At 41.5% G+C, this 20910-nt stretch overlaps 1 protein-coding gene across 3 annotated transcripts in view; it reads left to right on the top strand.

Annotated features, from left to right (window-relative positions):
- znf536 (zinc finger protein 536) overlaps window positions 1-20910 on the top strand; it is a 267103-nt gene that overhangs the window by 175271 nt on the left and 70922 nt on the right. For all 3 annotated transcript variants that reach the window (XM_034680912.1, XM_034680915.1, XM_034680913.1), the window contains 2 exons: window positions 3061-3219; window positions 11221-12987. In XM_034680912.1, coding sequence (XP_034536803.1) covers window positions 3061-3219; window positions 11221-12987 — 1926 coding nt within the window. The remainder of the gene's footprint in view (window positions 1-3060; window positions 3220-11220; window positions 12988-20910) is intronic.

Here is a 20910-nt window from a genome sequence, read left to right as displayed (position 1 = left end):
TTGGAACAGCCGCATTAAAAGCTGTGGATCAGTCAACTGATTAAAGACAAGCAGGCTGGACACCCGGCTTGTGACGTATGCGTGTGTGTGCGTACACTCACATTCACACCCATGAGAAAACCAGGGAAGCACATCCAAAGTTCTGTTTTACCTTTCTTTGTAGTGTGTACTATGTGTGTGTGTGTGTGTGTGTGTGTGTGGGAATGTGTGAAGCCCATTTATTATTGAAGGGCTGTTATATGCCAGGAGAGCACACTCTCATCCTCTCAGTAGTGTGTCTTCCTCTTACAGGAGCACTATTAACCCCGACACACAAGGACCCATGTGTGTGAGTGTGACAGAGTGAGACAGACATCCAGAGCTGCTGTGTGTGTGTGAGTATGAGTGTGAGTGTGTGTGTGTGTGTGTGTGTGTGTGTGTGTGTGTGTGTGTGTGGTTGTGTGTGTGTGTGTGTGTGTGTGTGTGTGTGTGTGGTGTGTGTGTGTGTGTGAGTGTGTGTGTGTGGTTGTGTGTGTGTGTGTGTGTGTGTGTGTGTGTGTGTGTGTGTTGAAAAGTGTGGTCTGGTGTTTGTCCTGCTTCTAATCTGTGTTTTGGATTTTTTAATTTTAGCCCCATCTGGGGTGGGCAGGTGGGCCACTGTCTGTTACACGATCTGGGGACTCTGTGCCAAAAAGGGATCTGTACAGTAGACCGCTTAAAATATGTTTATGAGCAGGCGACTATGGCTACAGTATGGTGCAGTCCTGGATTGAGCACTGGGGGAATTGTATTCCTGTTTATTTATTTATTTTCTGTCTACAGGCCATCTTTTAAATTCATTCAAATGAAAATGCAAAAGAACAGGGCGGGGGCGCAACTGATGTGTTCACACACGGCTGAAATTATGCAGGAAATTAAATTTTCACCTGTGATATTTTACATACACTTTCTGCTCTGTGTAATTTGCATCAAGCTTTGCAATATGTTTTATCTTGGAGGCCACAAAATTTGTGATATTAGAATTTATCCTGCATTTTTGCAATACTTAGTTAGATTTGAGTAAATGTAAGGACTAACAACCAAATTAATCTTATTGGTCACCATCTGATTTAATGTTTGACAGGCCAGTTCCAACAACCATCATTTCCTCTGCCAATATAAAGTCACATGTAGTTAAGTTATTTAAGAAAGAAGAGGATTTCAATCTGCTGACCAGTTTTAACTTCCGCTTTAAAAACCTGAAACCATCTTCTGGCTTCTTTCCTCTCAGCAGCACACAAATCTAAAGCGGCGCGTGGCCGAGCCCGAGTGGAGGCAGCTGGTATTTAGTATCTGCGTATTGTCACAGACTTACATTTAGGTTGCTTTTCAGTTTTACTTGTGATAAATAGCCTTCAGGCTGATAGCAGCGCTGCTGAATGGAGTTGTGTGTTTAGTGTCAGTGTGGAAGAAGACTTGCTGACTTGGGTCTTTCCATTCTGTAAACCTTATTTGACTCTCCGACAGAGAAGGGGCGGGATGGGGTGGGGAGCGGCAGAAAAGAAAAGATTAGGCTACTGTTAAAAAATGTCCCTCATTGTGTGGCGTGGTTGCCTAAGTGGGCCGCTCCATTTTGATTCTTTTTCTTTCTTTCTGGCCTCCTACATGCGCACATACCAAATCATGTGCCAGATTAGAAAATAAATAACAGTTTTAGCTGTATTTGTGCTGCTTCGGGTCATGTGACTTATGCATATGACTGAATGTTGTTTTCTTTTGGAGGCCACAGACTCAGTTAATGTGAGTTTATGATGAAATACAGCATTGACTACCAGGGACATACTAGATTCTTACAAGTTTAACGTACACTACATCCATGCACAAAAACTGATCAGTGTTTTTAATGTTTACAACATTCATAACCTCTTACACCAGCAAGTCCCTTCACTTTTCAGTGAAATATTAGATGTATAAATGTTGATATAGACGTGCAAAAAAGGAGACAAAGAAGGTTACAAAGTGAAAAGATTGTTTTTTTGTATGTGAATTTTCCTTCTTTTTGTTGTTAATTAGTAAAATCAGTCGTGACAGTTCTGAGTTGTGTGGGTTGATGATGATCCTGCGCACTTACGTCCATCAAATGCCACAAGTACAGATATTTTTAATTTAACAGCTTCAAGATATAAGACAAAGCAGGCATCTTTTCTGCTTTTTAAAGTTTTTTTTTTTCCTTTTGTTTTGAACTTTACTGTTTTGTTAGGCCTTTAAAATTCTCCTGACTGTCAGCACATCACAGGCTCTCAACCAACCGTACAACGAGGCCACTGTGTACAATGTGATGATGAAACCCTCACCTCAGATTATGCTGCTGTCAACACATTCCCAGGTTGTCGTCAGTCATCTTTAGATTCATATTCGGGGAGGTGATTGTGTTGATAACAGACTGCTGTTGCACTAAACTGTGCATCATCGTTTTTTGGTGCGCGGAGGAAGAAGCGGCAGAGGGCGGGGTCAAAACCGTTATCACCCTATCATATCTCTGACAGCTACCTGTCAAAATCAGGTCGCAGGAAGAGATGTGTGGAGATGCTGTGATGCTGACACAACCAAATCTATCTCTCTCCTCTTCTTTCTTTCGTTCTGTCTTATTTTGCATTGTTAATTTTCCAGCATATGCTTAATAAGAATGATGATGATAGAGAGGAGAAAAAGAAAAAAACAGGAGGAGAAAGGAGAGGCGGTTTGTGGTGCAGGTGGTTGTGTTGAGGCTGAGTGTGTCTGTGTGTTTGAGTTGGAGGGGGGGGGGTGTATCTCAGGACTGTGGTGTTTCTAAAGAAAGTGAAAAGCTTATGAACTGTCAGCGTTCTGTCAGAGAGGAAAATAGTGCAGCCGTGAACCCGTTTGATGTGTTTGACTTTGTGTGGCGTTTGCACATTTGAGCAAATTTGAGCAAAGGGAAGCGGGGGACAATGAGAGACAGACAGAAGGGAAAGAAAGAGAGAAAAAAATGTGTTGTGATGTGAGGGGGGTGGTTTGAAGTGGCACTTTAACACACCTTCCATTTGTCTCTCCCTCCTTGTGCTGTCTCTGCGTGCGCTCCAGATGTTGGGGAGGACCTGGCGAAGGCAGCGGGGAGCATCCAGCCGTCTCTGTCCCAGCATCGCGAGCGAAACATGGCCTCGTCCTCCAAGGATTGTCCCTATTGTGGAAAGTCCTTCCGCACCTCCCACCATCTCAAAGTCCACCTGCGGATACACACAGGTCAGTACAGCCCCAATTTCACACGTGCAGCCAAGTGCAGCCGCACTGCACATTTCTCCACCAATGAAACATTAATTATACTTCATGCAAAATTCACCTCACTACTTGTACTGACATTACATCTGGGGTTAGACTGACATGACAGTCTATGAATATTGGCCTAAACAGATATGTACTGTAAGTCTGTTGGCCTCTAAAATTATACACTAATTGATTGCATTTAAGATTTGTAACTGATACTGCATCAACTGTCTCATGCAAGCCCAGAGACAGGGTTTAGAAGTGTTATTTATTCAATAAGGATGAAGAAAGACAGAAGACACACAATCTAAAGACAAAGAATGTACAGAAAACAGGAGACAATAAACCAAGAAAGCAATGTAAAAAAAGAAAGAACAGAGATGTAAAGGAAGAAAGCACACCCTGCTTTCACTGCAAACCACCTCCATCAAAATAAAGTGCACAGATGGTCACAGTCTCCAAATCACAGTATCACAGTGTCCTGAAAAGAAGCAGTTACCAGTGATCCCAGTTCATCAGTAACACACACTGTCATTCTCACCTAAGTCATAACCCTGTTGAGTCCACAAATATTTTCCATTCAGATGTTTGAGTGTAGTGCGTTTCTACAACATGACATGAAGTCAGAAAAATAAAAGCATTTAGGAGTAAGAATGTGCGTTTCCTAACAGTGTCCCTCATTGGGGCTTAAGGCTGTTATTATTCCTTTTTTTCATACTCATCATTTCATTGAGCTCTAATTAACACAACAAGGGTTCAGTGTCCTCCGATGACATCACTCAGAGGGCAATTTCACACTCGCTAACTCTCAATAACTTTCAAGCCAAAACAAAGCCCGCCTGTCCACAGTTTGGGGATATGCGTGAGAGGATGTGTCTAATAGATTTAGCTTGGAGCTGCTCACTCTCTGCCCATACATCTCACCAGCCAGATCCCAGGCAGCTCTCTGTAACCTGTCCGCTGGTTGTTTCTGGGAGGTTAAGGCTGCAGTCAGAGTAATGATGTAGACCGTGGACAGTAGCCAGGGCTCTAACCCTCTGCAAGGTACGAACGCCCCAGTGACTATCCAGGTTAAAGTCACAATTAGAGCACGCTGGGGTCACCTTACCACAAGGACGCCTGCCTTTAGCTGCTGGGCCTGGTGTGCAGAGTGTGAGTTTGAAAGGTAGTTTCTCTCCTCTCAGTTTCTGTAGTGTTTGCAGAGTGGAAGAAGTTATATGTGATATTTGGGAAGCTTCCAAATTAAGTGTTGAAGTAAAAGTAACTGATGCGATAAGGACAGATTTTATGTCTCATCTTTAATGAAGACTTTGGTCAACCACAATTTAAAAAAAAGAGATAATGCTCTAATGTCCAGCTGGCTCCTGCAATAAATGCAACATAATGATGTGCACAGAAATACAGAAAACACAAAGACTCCATGCCTCAGAGTAACTATCCTTTCTGTCAGTTTATATATCCATGGCCTTAAATTCCTGAGATGTTCCTGAAAGTCTGAGTCCAACCGTCCTGACCTTTTTATTTCTACTCTTCACAAAGAAGTAATCCTTGAGTGCCAGAAGAGACGCAGAGGCTGAAACGCAGTAAAATCAATGCATGCTTTTGCTCTATTTCTCTTTCTTCATTCTCTGTGCACTTAATAGACAGGTTAAAAGGAAAGAGACCCCCTGTACTGTAGCCCCTTTATGCTTTACTTTAAAAAGAGGCACATTCAGTACCTCAAAGCTTTACATCATGCCATGCATCCTGTTTATGCTCACAGCATTATAGCATCCCGGGTCAGAGCTAGGGACAGCAGTGGTTTTGGGGGGCATCTGGTATCTGGTGGTGAGAGCTGTGAGTTATGTCTGCTTTGAGTAGTACAGTAAGGATACCCATGAGGGCCATATTTTATCATAGAGGAAGCAGAGACCTCAACCCAGGCCTGGCGTTAACTCATTTGGCAAAACACATACAGACGTGTGGGTCCGTCTAATTCCACCCACACAGCATATTTTACAATTAGGCATGAACATATATAGAAAAGAGTGTGACATAAAGGGTTTAATCTGGAGCCCTTTATACCTCAGAGCAAAGGCTTAGTAAGGATGTTGTCTTTTGGAAAGGAATGTATCTCTGGACAGAGGCCTGTCTAAGCACAGCTTTAGTATGGTCTTCTGCATGTGGAGGGAAAAACAGCTTGATGCATCCCCAACATGTGGCCTTTAAATCACTCTTATAACCTAATCATACCAGCTCCACTGTGACATCCTGATTACATCCACGAGATGACTTTTACAGTGGCTAAAGATCCTCTCTGTGCTCGGGTGACAATGCAGAGAAATTCACAGATGACAGCCGAGCTCCCCTTCATCCTAATGCAATGTGAGTGACACAATGGAGTTGCTTACCAAGCCGGTCGAGGCAGCATTGTGCAACGCAACGCAGAGATTAATGAGCGTCTAACAGCAGCTTGAAAGGAATGAAGTGAATTTAAATTTCTCCAAAAGTTAAAGAGCTAATGTTACAGTATTAATTTCCTCTTGAACAGTGAGTGGGAAAATATCCATTAGCAAAATTAACCACAGTTTTCTAGGTAGCTAACATTGTGCGGCTGTGCTGCTACAGTGTGGGGCCACAGCTAATGAACACACTGCAGAGGGTGATATTTCATTATACAAATTAATGCTCACATTTTAATGGGAAAGTCACATAATGAATCTAGGCTTCAGTGACAGCAATTAGAGGCCCAGATTGTCCCCTTCTGGACAAGGCACTATTTAGCAGTAAGCAGCTGTGTGTAAAAAATAAAAAGGTCCTCACTCTTGACAATAGCCACACATAACTTCAGGCAGAGCCGCATAACCAATAAGAGTCCCTGCTCACCTTTAAATGAGGAGAGGGGGAGACAAAGAGAGGGAGGAAGAGAGGGAGGAGAGGGAGGACTTTGCCCATGTCACTTAACCTTAACCTAACCTTGTAATCAGAATGAATCAGAGGGGACCTGTGATCTCCCTCTCCATTCCTCTCACTGCTTTGTCGCCTCTTTTTCTACTCCTCTTTCTTTGAGTATGTCCTCAGATACGTTCTTTCCATTACTTTAATATACATTATATTTGCCAGGTGGTGATAACTAATAGATCCTAAGCCCATGCATTTACTGCCCATTTATTTTCTCCCTCTGCGGCAATTAATTGTACGACTGTGTAGTCAAAGCATGATATATCTTCTTCCTCTGTACCACAGAGCTCCACTGTTTTCCTATAGAAGCTTAAAAAAATCATCAGTTGGAGAATCTGTTACACTGAGGGCATGGACATTAAATGTGTCATACCTTAGAGAGGAGAAATAGTTGTGCTACAAGAAGTAGGGAAACCCCACACAGGCAGCTCTTACCTTCACTCTTCTGTGTTGATTAAAATACAATGTACATATTTACAGATATTAACTTACTAACATATGGCTAATTTATTTAATTACTTATTTATAACTCATAACTCTGCAAGGGCAAAACAAACACATTAATATTACAGGGCTCTGGGCGCTAGCTTACACATCATTTGAATTAGCCAAAACTATTTCAGCGGTAAACAACAACAAAACTTAGAACTGTCAGTTGATGTCTATACTACAATACAAAAATACCTGCAATAGTAGTTACCTGAAATAAGTGAAATAGTGATACAAGAATGGAAGGAACCACTCCTGTGTAGCTCGGGCCTTCACTTGTCTGTGCCATTGACTGTATAATAAAGTGAACACCGTTTGTGTTCACTGACTGTGAAGCCATAAGACTCAGAGCTCCCCCTGCTGGCTGGCTGCAGTATAGGTCATAAACTCTGCCCCCTGAAGTAAATGTTTCTCAACATGGTTTCTGTAATTATAATTAGTTCTCATGCTGATTTTCTTACAAGTTTAGTTTTAATTAGATATTTGATTTTAAGAAGATAATTGATTGACAGCTCTGTCGACCAATGAGGCTCCTGTAACTTTGATGATAACTACTATTGTATATTGATAAACAATTAAACCATATTTATCAAAAAGGTAATGCAATACAGGAAGATAAGATGAAATGGATTAGTATTGTCACAAATTCACGCAGTCTTTATATATTATACATTTTGAGTCAATCCTCACTAAAGGGCCCCAAACATGTATTAATCTGAAGCTAAAACACGGTCCCTAACAAATGTCCAACTTACTCTTGTTGGAGTAACATTCGCCAAAAACGACAGTTCACAGCTGTTGCAGGAAATAACTGGGAATTTTAATCATTTCTTCACTCATTCTTTTAAGGCTGTATATTTGTGAGCCGCTGTGTAAAGATTAAGATGATTTTCAGAAACATATTGGGTTGGGGCTGACTGCCAAAGACAGGACAGACAAGTAAAAAGCATATGGAGATGAATGTGAAAGGTTTAGAATTAATTATGGGATTTTGTAATTTGAAGTACATTTTTTGAAGAATGCCTGCATGTTCTTTTATTCATGATACATGCCATTGAGGACCATCTCCAAATACCCCTATCTAATGAAACACTTATGTAAATCCAAACATGCATATCACAAACGCATGCACAGAGCATGTATGGTGTTACTTTACCCTCAGAGGCAAATGAACTGCTAACCCTGACAGTTTAAGAGGCATTTTTAATTTACTTACCACTTACCTAAGCAGATATACTGATAGAGGCAAAACAGCTTCAATGTATTAACCAGTCTCTCAAACCTCCAACTGGTGTTTCGTTTTTTTGTCCATCCTTCAAGCCAAATGGAAATTCATCTTCCAGTATGTCATATCTATTAAGCCATTTTAATTGCCCTTCTGTACAGGTTCGGGGTATTTATCTTGACTTGTTTCTATGGCAGTGTCACAATTCACACAAAGCCAGATGAAATCAGTGCATGCAACATGAAGTGCAAACACGCTGTGAAGGACCAGATCTCACAACTGCAATCAGGAGACGGCTGATTTACAGCCACAGAGGTGTCGCTTAGATGTTTATGAGCTTAGCTTTTTCAACTCAAAGCTAAGAAAGCTGCAGCGGTAATTTTCTGTCCTCCTATCAATTATTGTGTCAAGAACAAAATGTCCCAAAGTAGTTCAACAAAGCCAAGATGGACCACAGCAAAAGTTCACCACTCTATTTTTAACTCCCAAATAGCAATTTTCTGGTTTTGTGGCGGCAGTGATCTGTCATGTGGCTGGGAGGTTGTGCTGTTTGCGCTGATATCAATTAAAAGTGGATTAACGGGTACATAATGACCTTTAGCAGTAAATTGTGTGTAATGTTGCAAGGCAGGATACAGTATATTCCCCAGATGTCACACCAGGCCCCTGACGTATGATGGAGCAGATGTCTTAGCCAGTCCAAATGGCCCTCTAAGACACAAACACACACACACCAACACACACTCACACACACATACATACACACACACAGGCTCAAGCCTACAAGCATGCATAAACATGTGTTCACACACATTCCAAATGGTGCACACACACGTTCTCAAACACAAATGCAGAAATGCACTTGCCTTGTGTCTCACTGGCTCCAGATGTATTTAAAAGCTTAATTTTAATGGAAAACTGGAATAAACTGATAAGTCTCAGAGGGCATTTGTATTTATTTTCAGTTTGCCTTTCTCCGTAAACATCAAAGGAGAGTGTCAAGCATACAATCTTCTGGGCTTTTCATTCTCATTTTTAGATATGTAGATGGTACATTAATCTTTATTTTCCCCCCATGAACATTAACAACCTCTTATAAGGGAAGAAAAGACAGTGGAGAAAAAAAAAAAGATCAGATCAGTCTAATTTCTGTCTAATTTGGCTCCTAGAATATCATTTTGTCCAGTTAGAGGAATTGAGAATGATCATTTGCATCAGGGACGTTTCCTTATTAAATCAGCACTGAGCCTCTGTTCGGCAGCTCACAGGAGAAGCACTTATTGGGTTAAAAGCTCATCTCGTATGGTTTATTTTAAATATACTCTATGCCTCATAGCCACTCTAGCGTAAGAGAAAAGATATCAAATCACTGTCTTTCTATCTATAGTCAGAGCTATCTGTCTCTTGGCACGCTTCCTCTCCCTTTTTTTTGTCTCTCTTATTCTTTCTCTCTGCTCTTTTCAGCTTTTCCACCTTCAATTTTCTTTTGTATACCCTCCTATTCGTTTCTCTGCTGTATCAATATTGTATTGAGTTGGTGTTTGTGGCCCTGTATTTGAGAACTCTGCAGTAGGTCTGCAGATCGCAGAGTCTTTTTCTGGAATGGTGCCCTCTAAATAATGATAAATTACTTGAGCAGTATGCCATTTGCTAATTATATCCATGATTTACTACACAGCCCGACTTAAATCATTCAAACCAGCCTTGCGTAACAATGCCTTTTTTCTTCTATAAAATGGTTTCCATGTGTATAATCTAAACATTTTTATGGCCATATACTGTATGTACTGTATGGAAATGTGCATACACACAAAAACACTAGAACAATACCCTTTTTTTCCATAAACCCCCTCCCTTTTCACACAGTCACTTCTATCCCTGTGGCAGAAATTCTACTCTGGGAACTTTTTATATGTATATATTAAGAAAAAAAATCAAGCTTAGCATTTCCCTCCCTTCTTTTCATTGTTTAATGAATCCAAATCTGGCTCAGACTCCAAGCCTATTATAATTGCTTGCAGGATGTGTTCTATTTCAACATAAGTATCATTCCAATGGAAGATCCACTTCTGGCAGAATAATGCTGGTGTTATACCGTTATCAAGAATACTCATGAATATGGATGTGCAGCATAAATAAATATATGTAAATGTTACACAACATATTCACCCCTTTTTTTTTTTTACCGTAAAATGGATCTCTTTGATCTGTTTGTCCTGTGTTGAAGCATGTTGTTCTTAATCATAGGGCCTCACTCAGCTTACATATGGTTTGCATATGTCGTCTGCACATTCCTTTTATTTTTTTTGAATCATCAATGACTTATTTTATCATAGTGTATCCTCCATATTACTTCTACTCAGTGAACTGGTCTGTGCCAGTGGTCAATGAAATCTTCTGCTGTGGCTGATTTATGGGTCCCAAGATAAACTGCAAATAGGGAATGTCCGAGAAATTGCACTCTCATCGCCAAGGCACAGGACTGACAGCAAACAAGGCCAGAAAAGAGGTCTGATGACCCCTCTGCACACACACACACACGCACAAACACATGCACGCACACACACACCTATGCAAAGCTGCATAAAAACACAAACTATCAGAGTAGGACTAGTCCCATGAAGCCCCAGCCCTCACTTGTGCAAACACAGATAGCATCTCGACAGTTTTGTTGTCAGCGGAAAATATTATCTCTTGTAGTGGACTGAAAGCACCATATGGTGAAATGTTTTTTATGGTGTTGATGTGAGTGATGGCTCACTTGGCGGGGCTGGATCGAGCTGGATCGACCCATATTCAGATGCCTACTCCACACCCCCGCCCCACTCCTAGTACACAGACACACACACACAAACACATTCACAACAAGACACACACATCAAGTATAGCGGAGGCGATGTTTGTGGAAGTGCAAAGACATGGGATTGTTGAATGCAAGCTCTATAATCCCTTTTTTGCAGAAGTTTTATTTCATTTGGTTTTCTATCTAAAGTACCTCTGTGTCCATTGCCCCCCTCCGCTCCACCTTACCTTCTTAACCTTTCATCATTCAGAGGTGTTATGCGTCTACATACAAAGTAAAAAAATGAGCCTATTGGAAAATATCCTCTTTTTTATAGTTGTTAATGACATGCATATCTTTTTTGTGAGCTCAACTCATTTGACCTAATTTCCTTTGTTCAGGGAGGTTACATGACCCTAGGGTCCACATTCCCTGCTCCAATAAATAGATTGTGATATCCAGTCAATCTAATAATCAGGTTAATTATTCACTGTTTTCCCTGTCTTTCCCTTTCTGTTTCTCTGTCTCTTTCTTGGCCTCTCAGGAGAGAAACCCTACCGGTGCCCTCATTGTGACTATGCTGGCACCCAGTCTGCCAGTCTGAAGTATCACCTGGAGCGTCACCACCGTGAGCGCCAAAATGGCTCCACCAACTCAGCTCCATCCTCTGGCCACACTCCTTCTTCTGACCACAAAGATGACCAAGGGAAGACAGCAGGTGGTGGCATCTTTGCCCGACCAGATGTCCTCCGTAATGTTTTCAAAGGCATGCCTCCCAACCTGGACTTCAGGGCAGGTCCATTGCTGCCCCATCAGTGGGCATCCGCCGGTATGATGCCTCCCCATGACCGAGATCGTGAGCGGGAGCGTGGAGACCGCCGTTTTGACTCCTCCTCGGCTGAGAACATGAAATCTGCTGATGGCACATCCGCTTTGGTCTCAACAGTGACAGACAGCTTCTCTGACTTGAGCAGGGCTTACCAAAGCATGATGGGGAACGGAGTCCACTTTCAAGGTTCTCTCCAGGCCTTCATGGACAGCTTTGTCCTCAGCTCCATGAAGAAGGATATGAAGGACAACCAAAGTCCAGCCCAGCTCCAGGCCCATTGCTACAATGATAATGGTGAGCCCAAAGCAAAGAGGGCCATCTCGGCTGACCAGGACATAGAAGATAAGCCTGAAGCTAAAAGGAAGCCAGAGCCTGGCAAACCGGGATCCCAGTATGAACCACTTGATCTGTCTGTGTCAGTCCGGCCTGAGTCAGCATCTGGATCCCTCCCCGGCTCCTCGATAACCATCCATGATAACGTGGCTTGGCATGGCTGCCTCTTCTGTTCCTTCTCCACCCCATCATTGGAGCTCATGGCTCTGCACCTCCAGGCCAACCACCTGGGTAAGGCTCAGCCACAACGGTCTGATAACGGCAAGGAGCTCCATATGGAGGCTTCTCCGGCCACCTCCTCCATTCTCTCCTCCAACACAAAGATCTCTGCACTTGACAAAGATGGAGACAGAGATGGAGAGAAGAGCCATGGAGGATGGAACAACCACATGGACCAGACTTATAACCCATTCCAGAGTGACTTCTTCAGGCGGTTTGGTGGTTTATATGATGGATCCCCAAGGGACCAGAACCTCCAATCGTTCTTAGCTCCAGCTGAGCAGGTTCTGGACCTACCAAGCCAAGCCTTTGGATTGGCTCCCTCAGCCATAGAAGACCAGGTTGGTGAGAAGGGCTCCTGTGGAGCTGTTGAAGAGGACCAGGTTGGATCAGATGATGAAGTTGCAAAGGCAGGAGTGCGCAGTACCAGTGAGACCCCCTCAACCACCCCCAAGAGACATCTGCAACAGAATCACTCTGATGAAGAAGAAGAGGGAGGAATGGCTGAAGGAGAGGAAGAAAGAGATGAAGATGAGAAAATGGACATGGAGAGAGATGATGAAGGAAGTCCACCATTAGACCACATCCAGAATCACCCAAAACAGCTCCAAGATGATTCCTCTATGCCTCGAAGGAGTGGAGTTGGTTTGGCGGCTTCTTCCTCCGCCATGAAGCCACTTTCTCTGGTTCCACAAGCCAAGAATCAAGCTCTGCCTCTTGAGAAGCAGTGGCAGCAGAGTCTGGGCCTCCTCTCTCCCGGTGGTCCTCCAGGACTTTTGAAGGCTGAGCAGCAGACCCACCTAGAACAGCAGATGAACATGTTGTCTGTCCTCAGAGCCTACAGCAATGACAACCTGCCTGCATTCAACGGCCTGGGAGGCGGAGCGGGAGGAGCACCCACAGGGGGCATGAAGAGGCCAGACGCATCTGGTAAGTGTCTTTAACCCCTACTGGCACTGTAACTACTTTACAGGACATAAATATATTCACAGACAGCTATACTGGCAGAAAAACCACACACATACAAAGTCATGAATACACAAGCGTTTGAAACACAAATTGAATTTCCTCGGCACTGCATAGACATAAATAGTAGAGACACAAGACAAACACCTACGTTTTTTTCTCAACACCCACAAAGGAATCTCAGACACTCACTAAAGGTCTCTGGATTGGCTCTGAAGTGATTTCAGCCTTATTTCAAGCAAGTTTAGAAGCTATCAGCCTGGCGACTAGCAACAGATTAATCTTTATTACACGTTTATATTACTGGGAGTGCAGCGCCTCCCTCCCGCTCCACAGCATGGAGGGAATAACCCTGAATGAGTCAGAGCAGGACCTCGGCTCCCCGTGCCATCTCCTGCACATGTCTCTTAACTATCTTAGCTCTCATAAAGCCGGCTCCCAAAAGCCCATTACTTTATAAGACTCGTCGATCTATGACCCTGTGAAAAATGAACTGTCAACTTTCATGATTCTGCTAAGGTTACAGCCGCTCCTTGAGACTGGAGAAGGAAGTTCTTTTTCTATCTTTTGCTCTTTTGCTGTTTAGGGTTGGTTTTTGAAGTATCTCTGCAGAAAGAAAGTATAAAAATCCAAAGTTGGTGCAGAGTTTTGCACACTGACAAGAAGGGAAATACAGGAAAGAGGGAGATTACATATATCTTGCAGTTTTGATGCAATTAAACATGTCATTCAAATTTGAAATTGAAAACTTGGATAAAAGAGAAATTCCCTTTATTAACTAGAACTATCCATACATTTAAAATAAATAACTTTAATGAAAAAAGCATCACATTTCATATAACATGTCTGAACTTTAAGTTACCTGCATTAATGTGCAATGATTATTACTGCTATATTTTGGAGATTCAGTCAGATGTAATCCAGATTTGTATTTTATTTTTGTGTTTTAATCTCATCATTTTTTAGTTTCAGAGTCAGTCACTAGAGCGTCTGCATTCCTAGACCTCTGGCGTTTTGTTGACAACCAAAGACTTAGATATGTTGTCTCTGATATGTGGAGCTCATGTGTACAGTTGAAGATACGTTCACAGTCTTAATAATAGTAATCCTTTAATGAAGAAGTGCAGCTACATGTGTTCACCTGACCTTTCCATCTGATATGGTAGCGTGGGTTGTCATGGAACCAGGCTCTCTGCATATTTTAACATGATGGCAGCATCTGAACAGGATGGATATATGTTTCAACTAATAGAGAAATGGCTTTGTATAAGAATGCCCTACTTATTGTCTAATTTGAAAGCCTGTGAAAGCACGCTGTGTAATGTGGGCAGTTCCCTATGTGACTAGGAATGCTTGACCTTTATAGATAAGGCTCTCTCTGGGGAACAAAGACCTTTTTTTTTACATGTTGTTGGTTTGTCCTAGTCTGAGTCAGGCATTCATCGTAATTAAAAAGTCCAGAGAGTTTTCGTGTTCGCAACTTCCTGACTATAAATAGTCTTCATTCAGACCTCTAGGATTGCACCGAAGAAAGCATACCAAAGTATAATTTAAAGTCTGTAGGAAATAAGGACATTCATGAAATGCCACAGAGGGCGTACAATTAAATTAGTTTTTTTTTTGTTAGTTTTTTCCCTACCAAACTACATTACCATACCAGTCACCGGTTATCTGTGGACTGCTTCAGTGTAACATGCATCAGATAAAACAATATTGTATAGTCTATGCAAAACCAAGCTCTCTAGTTAAAGATGTCAAAGTGTTAGTGTTTCATTCTTTGATAGTAAAGACATCTTGCTCATTGTGAACCAGAAAAACAAGCCGCTAGCATTAGAAATATAAAAGCTTTTTCTCAACACACATTCCCTTTATGAACTGTGTGCACTCTGCTGATTATAGGGCTGATTTTGAGTGTATTTCATCTCATCTGTTAGTGATAGAAAACATGCTGTACCTCTCATAACAGAAAGTAAAACCATGAAGATAAATACCCCACTCTCTCTACACTGTAACCACAGGTACTGCAGCTGTTAATTCTATCATTATGAGAACTGAAAAAAACAACTTCACTTTAACTGCTATGACAACAATTATTATCACTACACATACGGTAACACAGTTAAAATTCAATTTTTGTTGTGAATGTTTCTTTAACAGCAGCTTTCTCTACTCTCCTATGTCTTCTCTTTCCTTATTTCCCTAGAAATACTGCCTCTGTAAGAGTATTACTGTTGCACACTTGACAGAAGGAATTAAAATATCACCACAGTACTTTGAGTCTGAGCTACCACCTACGAGCTAAGCATACAGGTGTAGCCAATCAGACTGATACTAGTAGCTGTATCACAAAGCACGTTTCTGGAGTGTGTAAATCCCAACAGATCAGTGGATGAAACTAAATCAAAAACATGAATTATAGCACTTTCTAAATGGGTGGAAACTGTCTGTAGAAACTGAAGATCCTGGGTGACTAGCACTCATTTGATCCACAAATCAAGACACTGCTAAGAATTGCCTTACATTGTTTATATGGACTTGCAAAATGGTAATAGTTACACATTATATGTAACATTAGATGAATCCTGATTAACTATTGGAATTCAGTTGTTATTTGAGATTGAAAGATGATTTTTTTGACAGCCCTACTTTAAAGAAAACATGTTTGATTAATATCTGTAAAATCTGCCTTAAGTATCAAAGTTATCAGCTATACCCAAGTATCATGAAGCTGTTTGTTTCCTTTGTATTGCTGTATGTCACATTAATCATAATGCATTCATGTGAAATCAGTATCATCATTTTTTCAGTATTTTCAGTACTTCTAATTCATTTTAGGCATCCTTTCTTCAACCTATTGAAGATTTTTGCTATATAAAAACTGCAAGAAATAGCATGACCATGCCACATATCGTTTAGAAGAAGAACTATAAAGATAAGATACACATAAAAATGTATGCAACCATTTGAAATTTTGCTAAACTTTAGTAGTCGGGTGCATTTACTTCTAGCTCCGTTGTCAGTACGAGCATTGTTACTTCTGTCACTACTGCTATTGTTACTGCTGCCAGCTCTTCCACACATACTACAGCTGTATGATAAAGCCTGAGATAAGGAGAATAAAGAGACTCTTGTTTCGTGGTGAAATGCACTATTACAGTCCCTCTTTATGTTTCCACTTGTAAACCTCTTGTGTTCCTGGTCACCCGCAGCGTGAAGAGCCACAGCCACACGTTCCTCTGTTATTTGGTGGGTGGGAAAGGGTGGGGCCTGCAAAGACGTCCGTAAAACTCAATTCAGACCTGGCAAAATGTGATTATCTGGAGTGGGTTTGCATTAGGTTTGTATGCAAATACAGCATAAATCATTAATATCGAAATTCTCCCCTGAATCTGTGGGAGCTGTTGTAGGGCACGCGCTGCACGTCTGGAGTGGCCGTCTCTTCATTAGTATGCCCAGAGGAGGGGAAAAGGGCTACAATGCGCATGAATCTACTTGCACTCTGACACATAACAGATACACACATATACGGATCCACACACACATTTTCACACGTCTGTAGTATTAAACCACACATCCCTAAATTGGCCCAGGAATTGGATTTATCAATAAATGTCATTAACAGCAGCAGTGGCCCCCAGGTCTTTGTAATCAGACAAGGTATCTGGTTACTGAGGTACAGTGCGCCGTGTAAAGACTGATATGAACCCACACCATTTGCTGTTCTGTAGATGTGCTTAACACAATCAATACTTGGCTGCAGTGGAGACCTATCTATAGCCATGCATTATCAAACATGAAGTATTACATTATTCAAACAGTGCTGTACATGCCACGACTGCTTGCGAACATTGCTCCTCACATCCTATTACTTACATTACCTCAGCCCCCCTCGTTCATTTAATATATTAAATGTGGACCAGGACTCTAGAAGGTTGAGATTGACAAGCTGGAGAGGAGGTGTTGATGTAGGAGTAGGACTCAGACGAGCGCGTCAATGATTTCAGAGGAGGAAATGGCAGAGCTCATAGCCGAGCACCTCTCGCAATTTGAGAAGTAGGCTACACAAACAGAGAGTTAGAGGATTGGAGAGAGAAAGAAGAGAGGAGGATGCTGAATATTCTCACATCAATTAGACCCATCACTTCCAATTTACAAGTGCTCTCACATTGTGCTCCACAGTTCTCCTCATAAGTGCTGTTGTTTGTTGGTGTTTGTTGCTGATAAAAACTCTCAGAGACTATCACCTCTCCTGTACACACATTAGATGACAGTAAAAAGAGTCTATTTTTGAAGACTTGAGAGGGTGAACATGTTTGGAGGGGCCTCAGTGTCGCTGAAGAAACCGCAAGAAGCATCGCAATAGAACAACAGTTAGAACAGGAAACTGCAAGTCTGAAAGTGTCCTCCTCTGTAAAAATGATATTGATCTTAAATATGGAATAAAACAATCTGAAAACTAATTTTTTGAGGAGTTGACCCCAAAATTGATTTAAAAAAACGTCTTTGAAATACAATGACACAACATGAAGGTTTCATGACTCCATACATTCAGTCAAGCCAAATTAAACTTAGCACACAGCACAAATATATGGCAGATAATATCACAGAGGCTTTTTTTTGTCAAGAACACACAACTTTTTATTTTCAGTATTTTTGAATGTGAGAAAGAAAGGGTGGGAATTGATGATTTCATTCAAACAGTAATAAGGAAGGAATCAGATACTTTAAAGAGTGCTTTGTTTTCAAGGAAGTAATTCATCTTTCCACTACTTTTTTCCTCTTTCATAGATATTTTGTCTCTATTGAACAACAAACCCTTTTTTACAGAGAAAAGTCCAATAGCTGCATCTTTGTATCCACACTGCCTGTAATATACTACAGCTGAGTTACAAGGCTTTTTCCAATTTGCATGAGGGTGTTGCTGACAATGAAAATACACACTTCTTATTATATTGGCAGCGAGTTGCTTAACCTAACCAAAACATCCTGTGGTTTATAATCAACAACATTTCTGTTGTAGTTGCCGGGTGGTTTCCTAAGAAAAGACGATGGTATGCATGTTAAAAAATACAGATTGTAGATAAATTACAAAGTAATTCATGACATTCAGTGAACCCAAATAATGCGAAAAAATTAACTCATTATCAGTTTTCTCAAACAACTATCAAGAACAGCTGATAAACTTTAAATAAGAGAGACAGAAAGAAGATGATTGTCACATGCACATAATATCCCATCACACTAAGACTCAGACTAAAATTAATTTAATTCCCCCATTAGAACTTGTTGCTCTTTGTCCTACACCCTAAAGATTTATGTGTGTGTGTGTGTGTGTGTGTGTGTGTGTGTGTGTGTGTGTGTGTGTGTGTGTTATGGTGGAGTGTGGTCTTCATCTTAAACACAGCACTGGTTTTGTTACAGTGGCCAATTAGCTCTGACAGAGGGAGAGCACTTCAGCCTGCCTCCACTGCTCCAGGTTTGAACCCGTGAGTGCTGAGGTCAAACCAGAACAATGTGCCAGATACACGCTGACTATACACACGTGTGCACACGCGCATGCATGCACGCAGAAACACACATGTATCTGGGGCAACACACAACACACGGAACACATGCTCAGTGTGAAGTGAAGGCGACTGCAATAAAAGGCAAATGTGTGTGTGTGTGTGTGTGTGCGTCTTAGAAGAGGTTCTGTAAAGCACTGATGGTAATTAAAGACATATGGTGGGATTGGTGGGCTGGCTGTGAAGCGCAGATGTAGTGGATCACAGTTGGCATTACTGGTGTAATTTTCACTTTCTCTGCTTTAAGTGGAAGAAAGGTAGGCATAACAAATTAAGCTACACGCACACACACACACACACACACACACACACACACACACACACACACACACACACACACACACACACACACACACACACACACACACACACACATTCAGAGATAAAACCCAAAATGTGCATATGCTAGTCTCAGTAAAACACAGATACAGTAACTGTATGTTTCAACGCAAACAGCACCTGCCACTTGGGATCAGGGCTGAATTTCTTGGTAAATATTTCAACTCTACTAAATAAGAAAAAGAAGAAGAAGAACTGATTTTGTGTCTCAAACACATTATGTTATTACATTGAAAAATGCTCTTCTGTTGATGTGATCTGCAGGTACTCACAGGTAGACCCTACATCACATCTTCTTTATCAGCTTATAACATTCCCTTTCTTTATCAGGGATGCAAACATGATGTGTTTTTACCCTGACTTGCATCTTTCTCTTTTTCCTCATTATATAAATCATCAGTCTTTAGATTTGCTTAGATTTGTCCTCAACTACCTGCAACATTTCCTACCTTCAGATTACACTCCCTTTTTATGAGACAATCCCTCCTTTTATTGAACCATTCTGATATCCGGTGTATTTATTGCAGTAATGTGGTATCCACTTTAAACTGAGTCCCGTCAGTAAACTCAAACTGAGGGCCTTGTTTCTGTAACTCAGCGCTAAAATTGATGCTAAGATTTCCACTGACAGACCTCTTGACTCTCTTCTCAAATAACATCCCTTTTACCTCTCCATATTCTGCCTGATGCAAGCTCACACACCTGCATTCACACCCACAAACACACACACTCACACACACATTTAAAACTTGTGGTAATGCAGAACCTGGTAATTGCCAATAACACTGTCCTCATCAGGTGGTTAATTACCATGAATTTGGTTGCTGTTTGACTCGAGCAAACATGCACGCACACATAAACACTCACACAAAATGCTTTGACAAGTGCAAAAGAGCTGGGGTACTTATTGCTCCCAGACACCCCTGTGTTTACTAATGAGCTACACACATAGCTTACCTACAACATGGTAATTGTTCTGTACAATAAAAATAGGTCTGGAGGTTCAGAAAGGTGAGGCCCGAGGGTCCTGTCGGTAGCAGCTGGGTTTTATAGTCTGTTCTTTAAGACAGTATGTAGATTAAAGAAACACAAAGAGCAGTTGAAGAAAGGTTTCATAGTCTTCATTTCTTTGGGCAGGATGCTGTGGAGGTTTATGTTTGAATGGTTTCAGCCTCTCTCTGAAAAGAAAGTGTTGTGTGTTCAGGCTGATTTTTACTTCTGTGTTGAATAGATACCGTAGCCTACACCAGGGGTCCGCATAGCTCCCGTACCTACGCAGAGGCTTACACACATAGCTGATGTGCACCTCCTCCAAAATGTAACAACACGTAGAATCAACGTGGACTTTAAGCCCTGTGATTGGTCCGCTTGGCAGCATTGTGTTTCCCACATTTACAGCACTTCTGAGATCCTGGACATTGGTCACACATCAGCTGATTCATAAGTATAAATCAGCCTTAAGGCCCCATCCACTGTCATGTAGACATTTTTGAAATCTGACATCATAACCTTAACTTTTGCATGGCAATTGAAGGTATGCATTGAGCATGAGCCAAGACGGTGGCTTCCCAGTGTATGTCTGCTTGTCAGGTGTAATTGTAAAACCTAGGTTTACCTGAAGATGCTGACTCAACCTAACTTTTAGAAGAACTAACAGTAACTCCTACCGGTAATGAGGTGGAGTCAAGGCGGGCTTCTAGCCTCCTCGCTAACAGCTACATTGTGCCTGCCTTTTAGTAAGGCCAGGGCCCTAATTTTGTGTAACTTGTAATTTGAATATCTTTAAAGGAATGAGTTACAAAGAAAATTCACGCTCTACAAGTGTGTGCCAATAGAGAAATGAGCTGTTCAGACCAAAGTAATTTTTGGAACCAGGTTGTAACATCTTTACTAGTACTCAGACAGGAAATCAGAAGAGAAGCTCCCTGTCATCATGAGCGTTACTGGGAGGAAAATCTAAGAGTGAGTGCACCCTAACTGTGGG

This window comes from Notolabrus celidotus, chromosome 3 (assembly GCF_009762535.1).
Source record: "Notolabrus celidotus isolate fNotCel1 chromosome 3, fNotCel1.pri, whole genome shotgun sequence".
NCBI lineage: Eukaryota > Metazoa > Chordata > Actinopteri > Labriformes > Labridae > Notolabrus > Notolabrus celidotus.
Note: the sequence above shows the minus strand (reverse complement) of the source record. Positions and strands in the feature narration are given on the sequence as shown.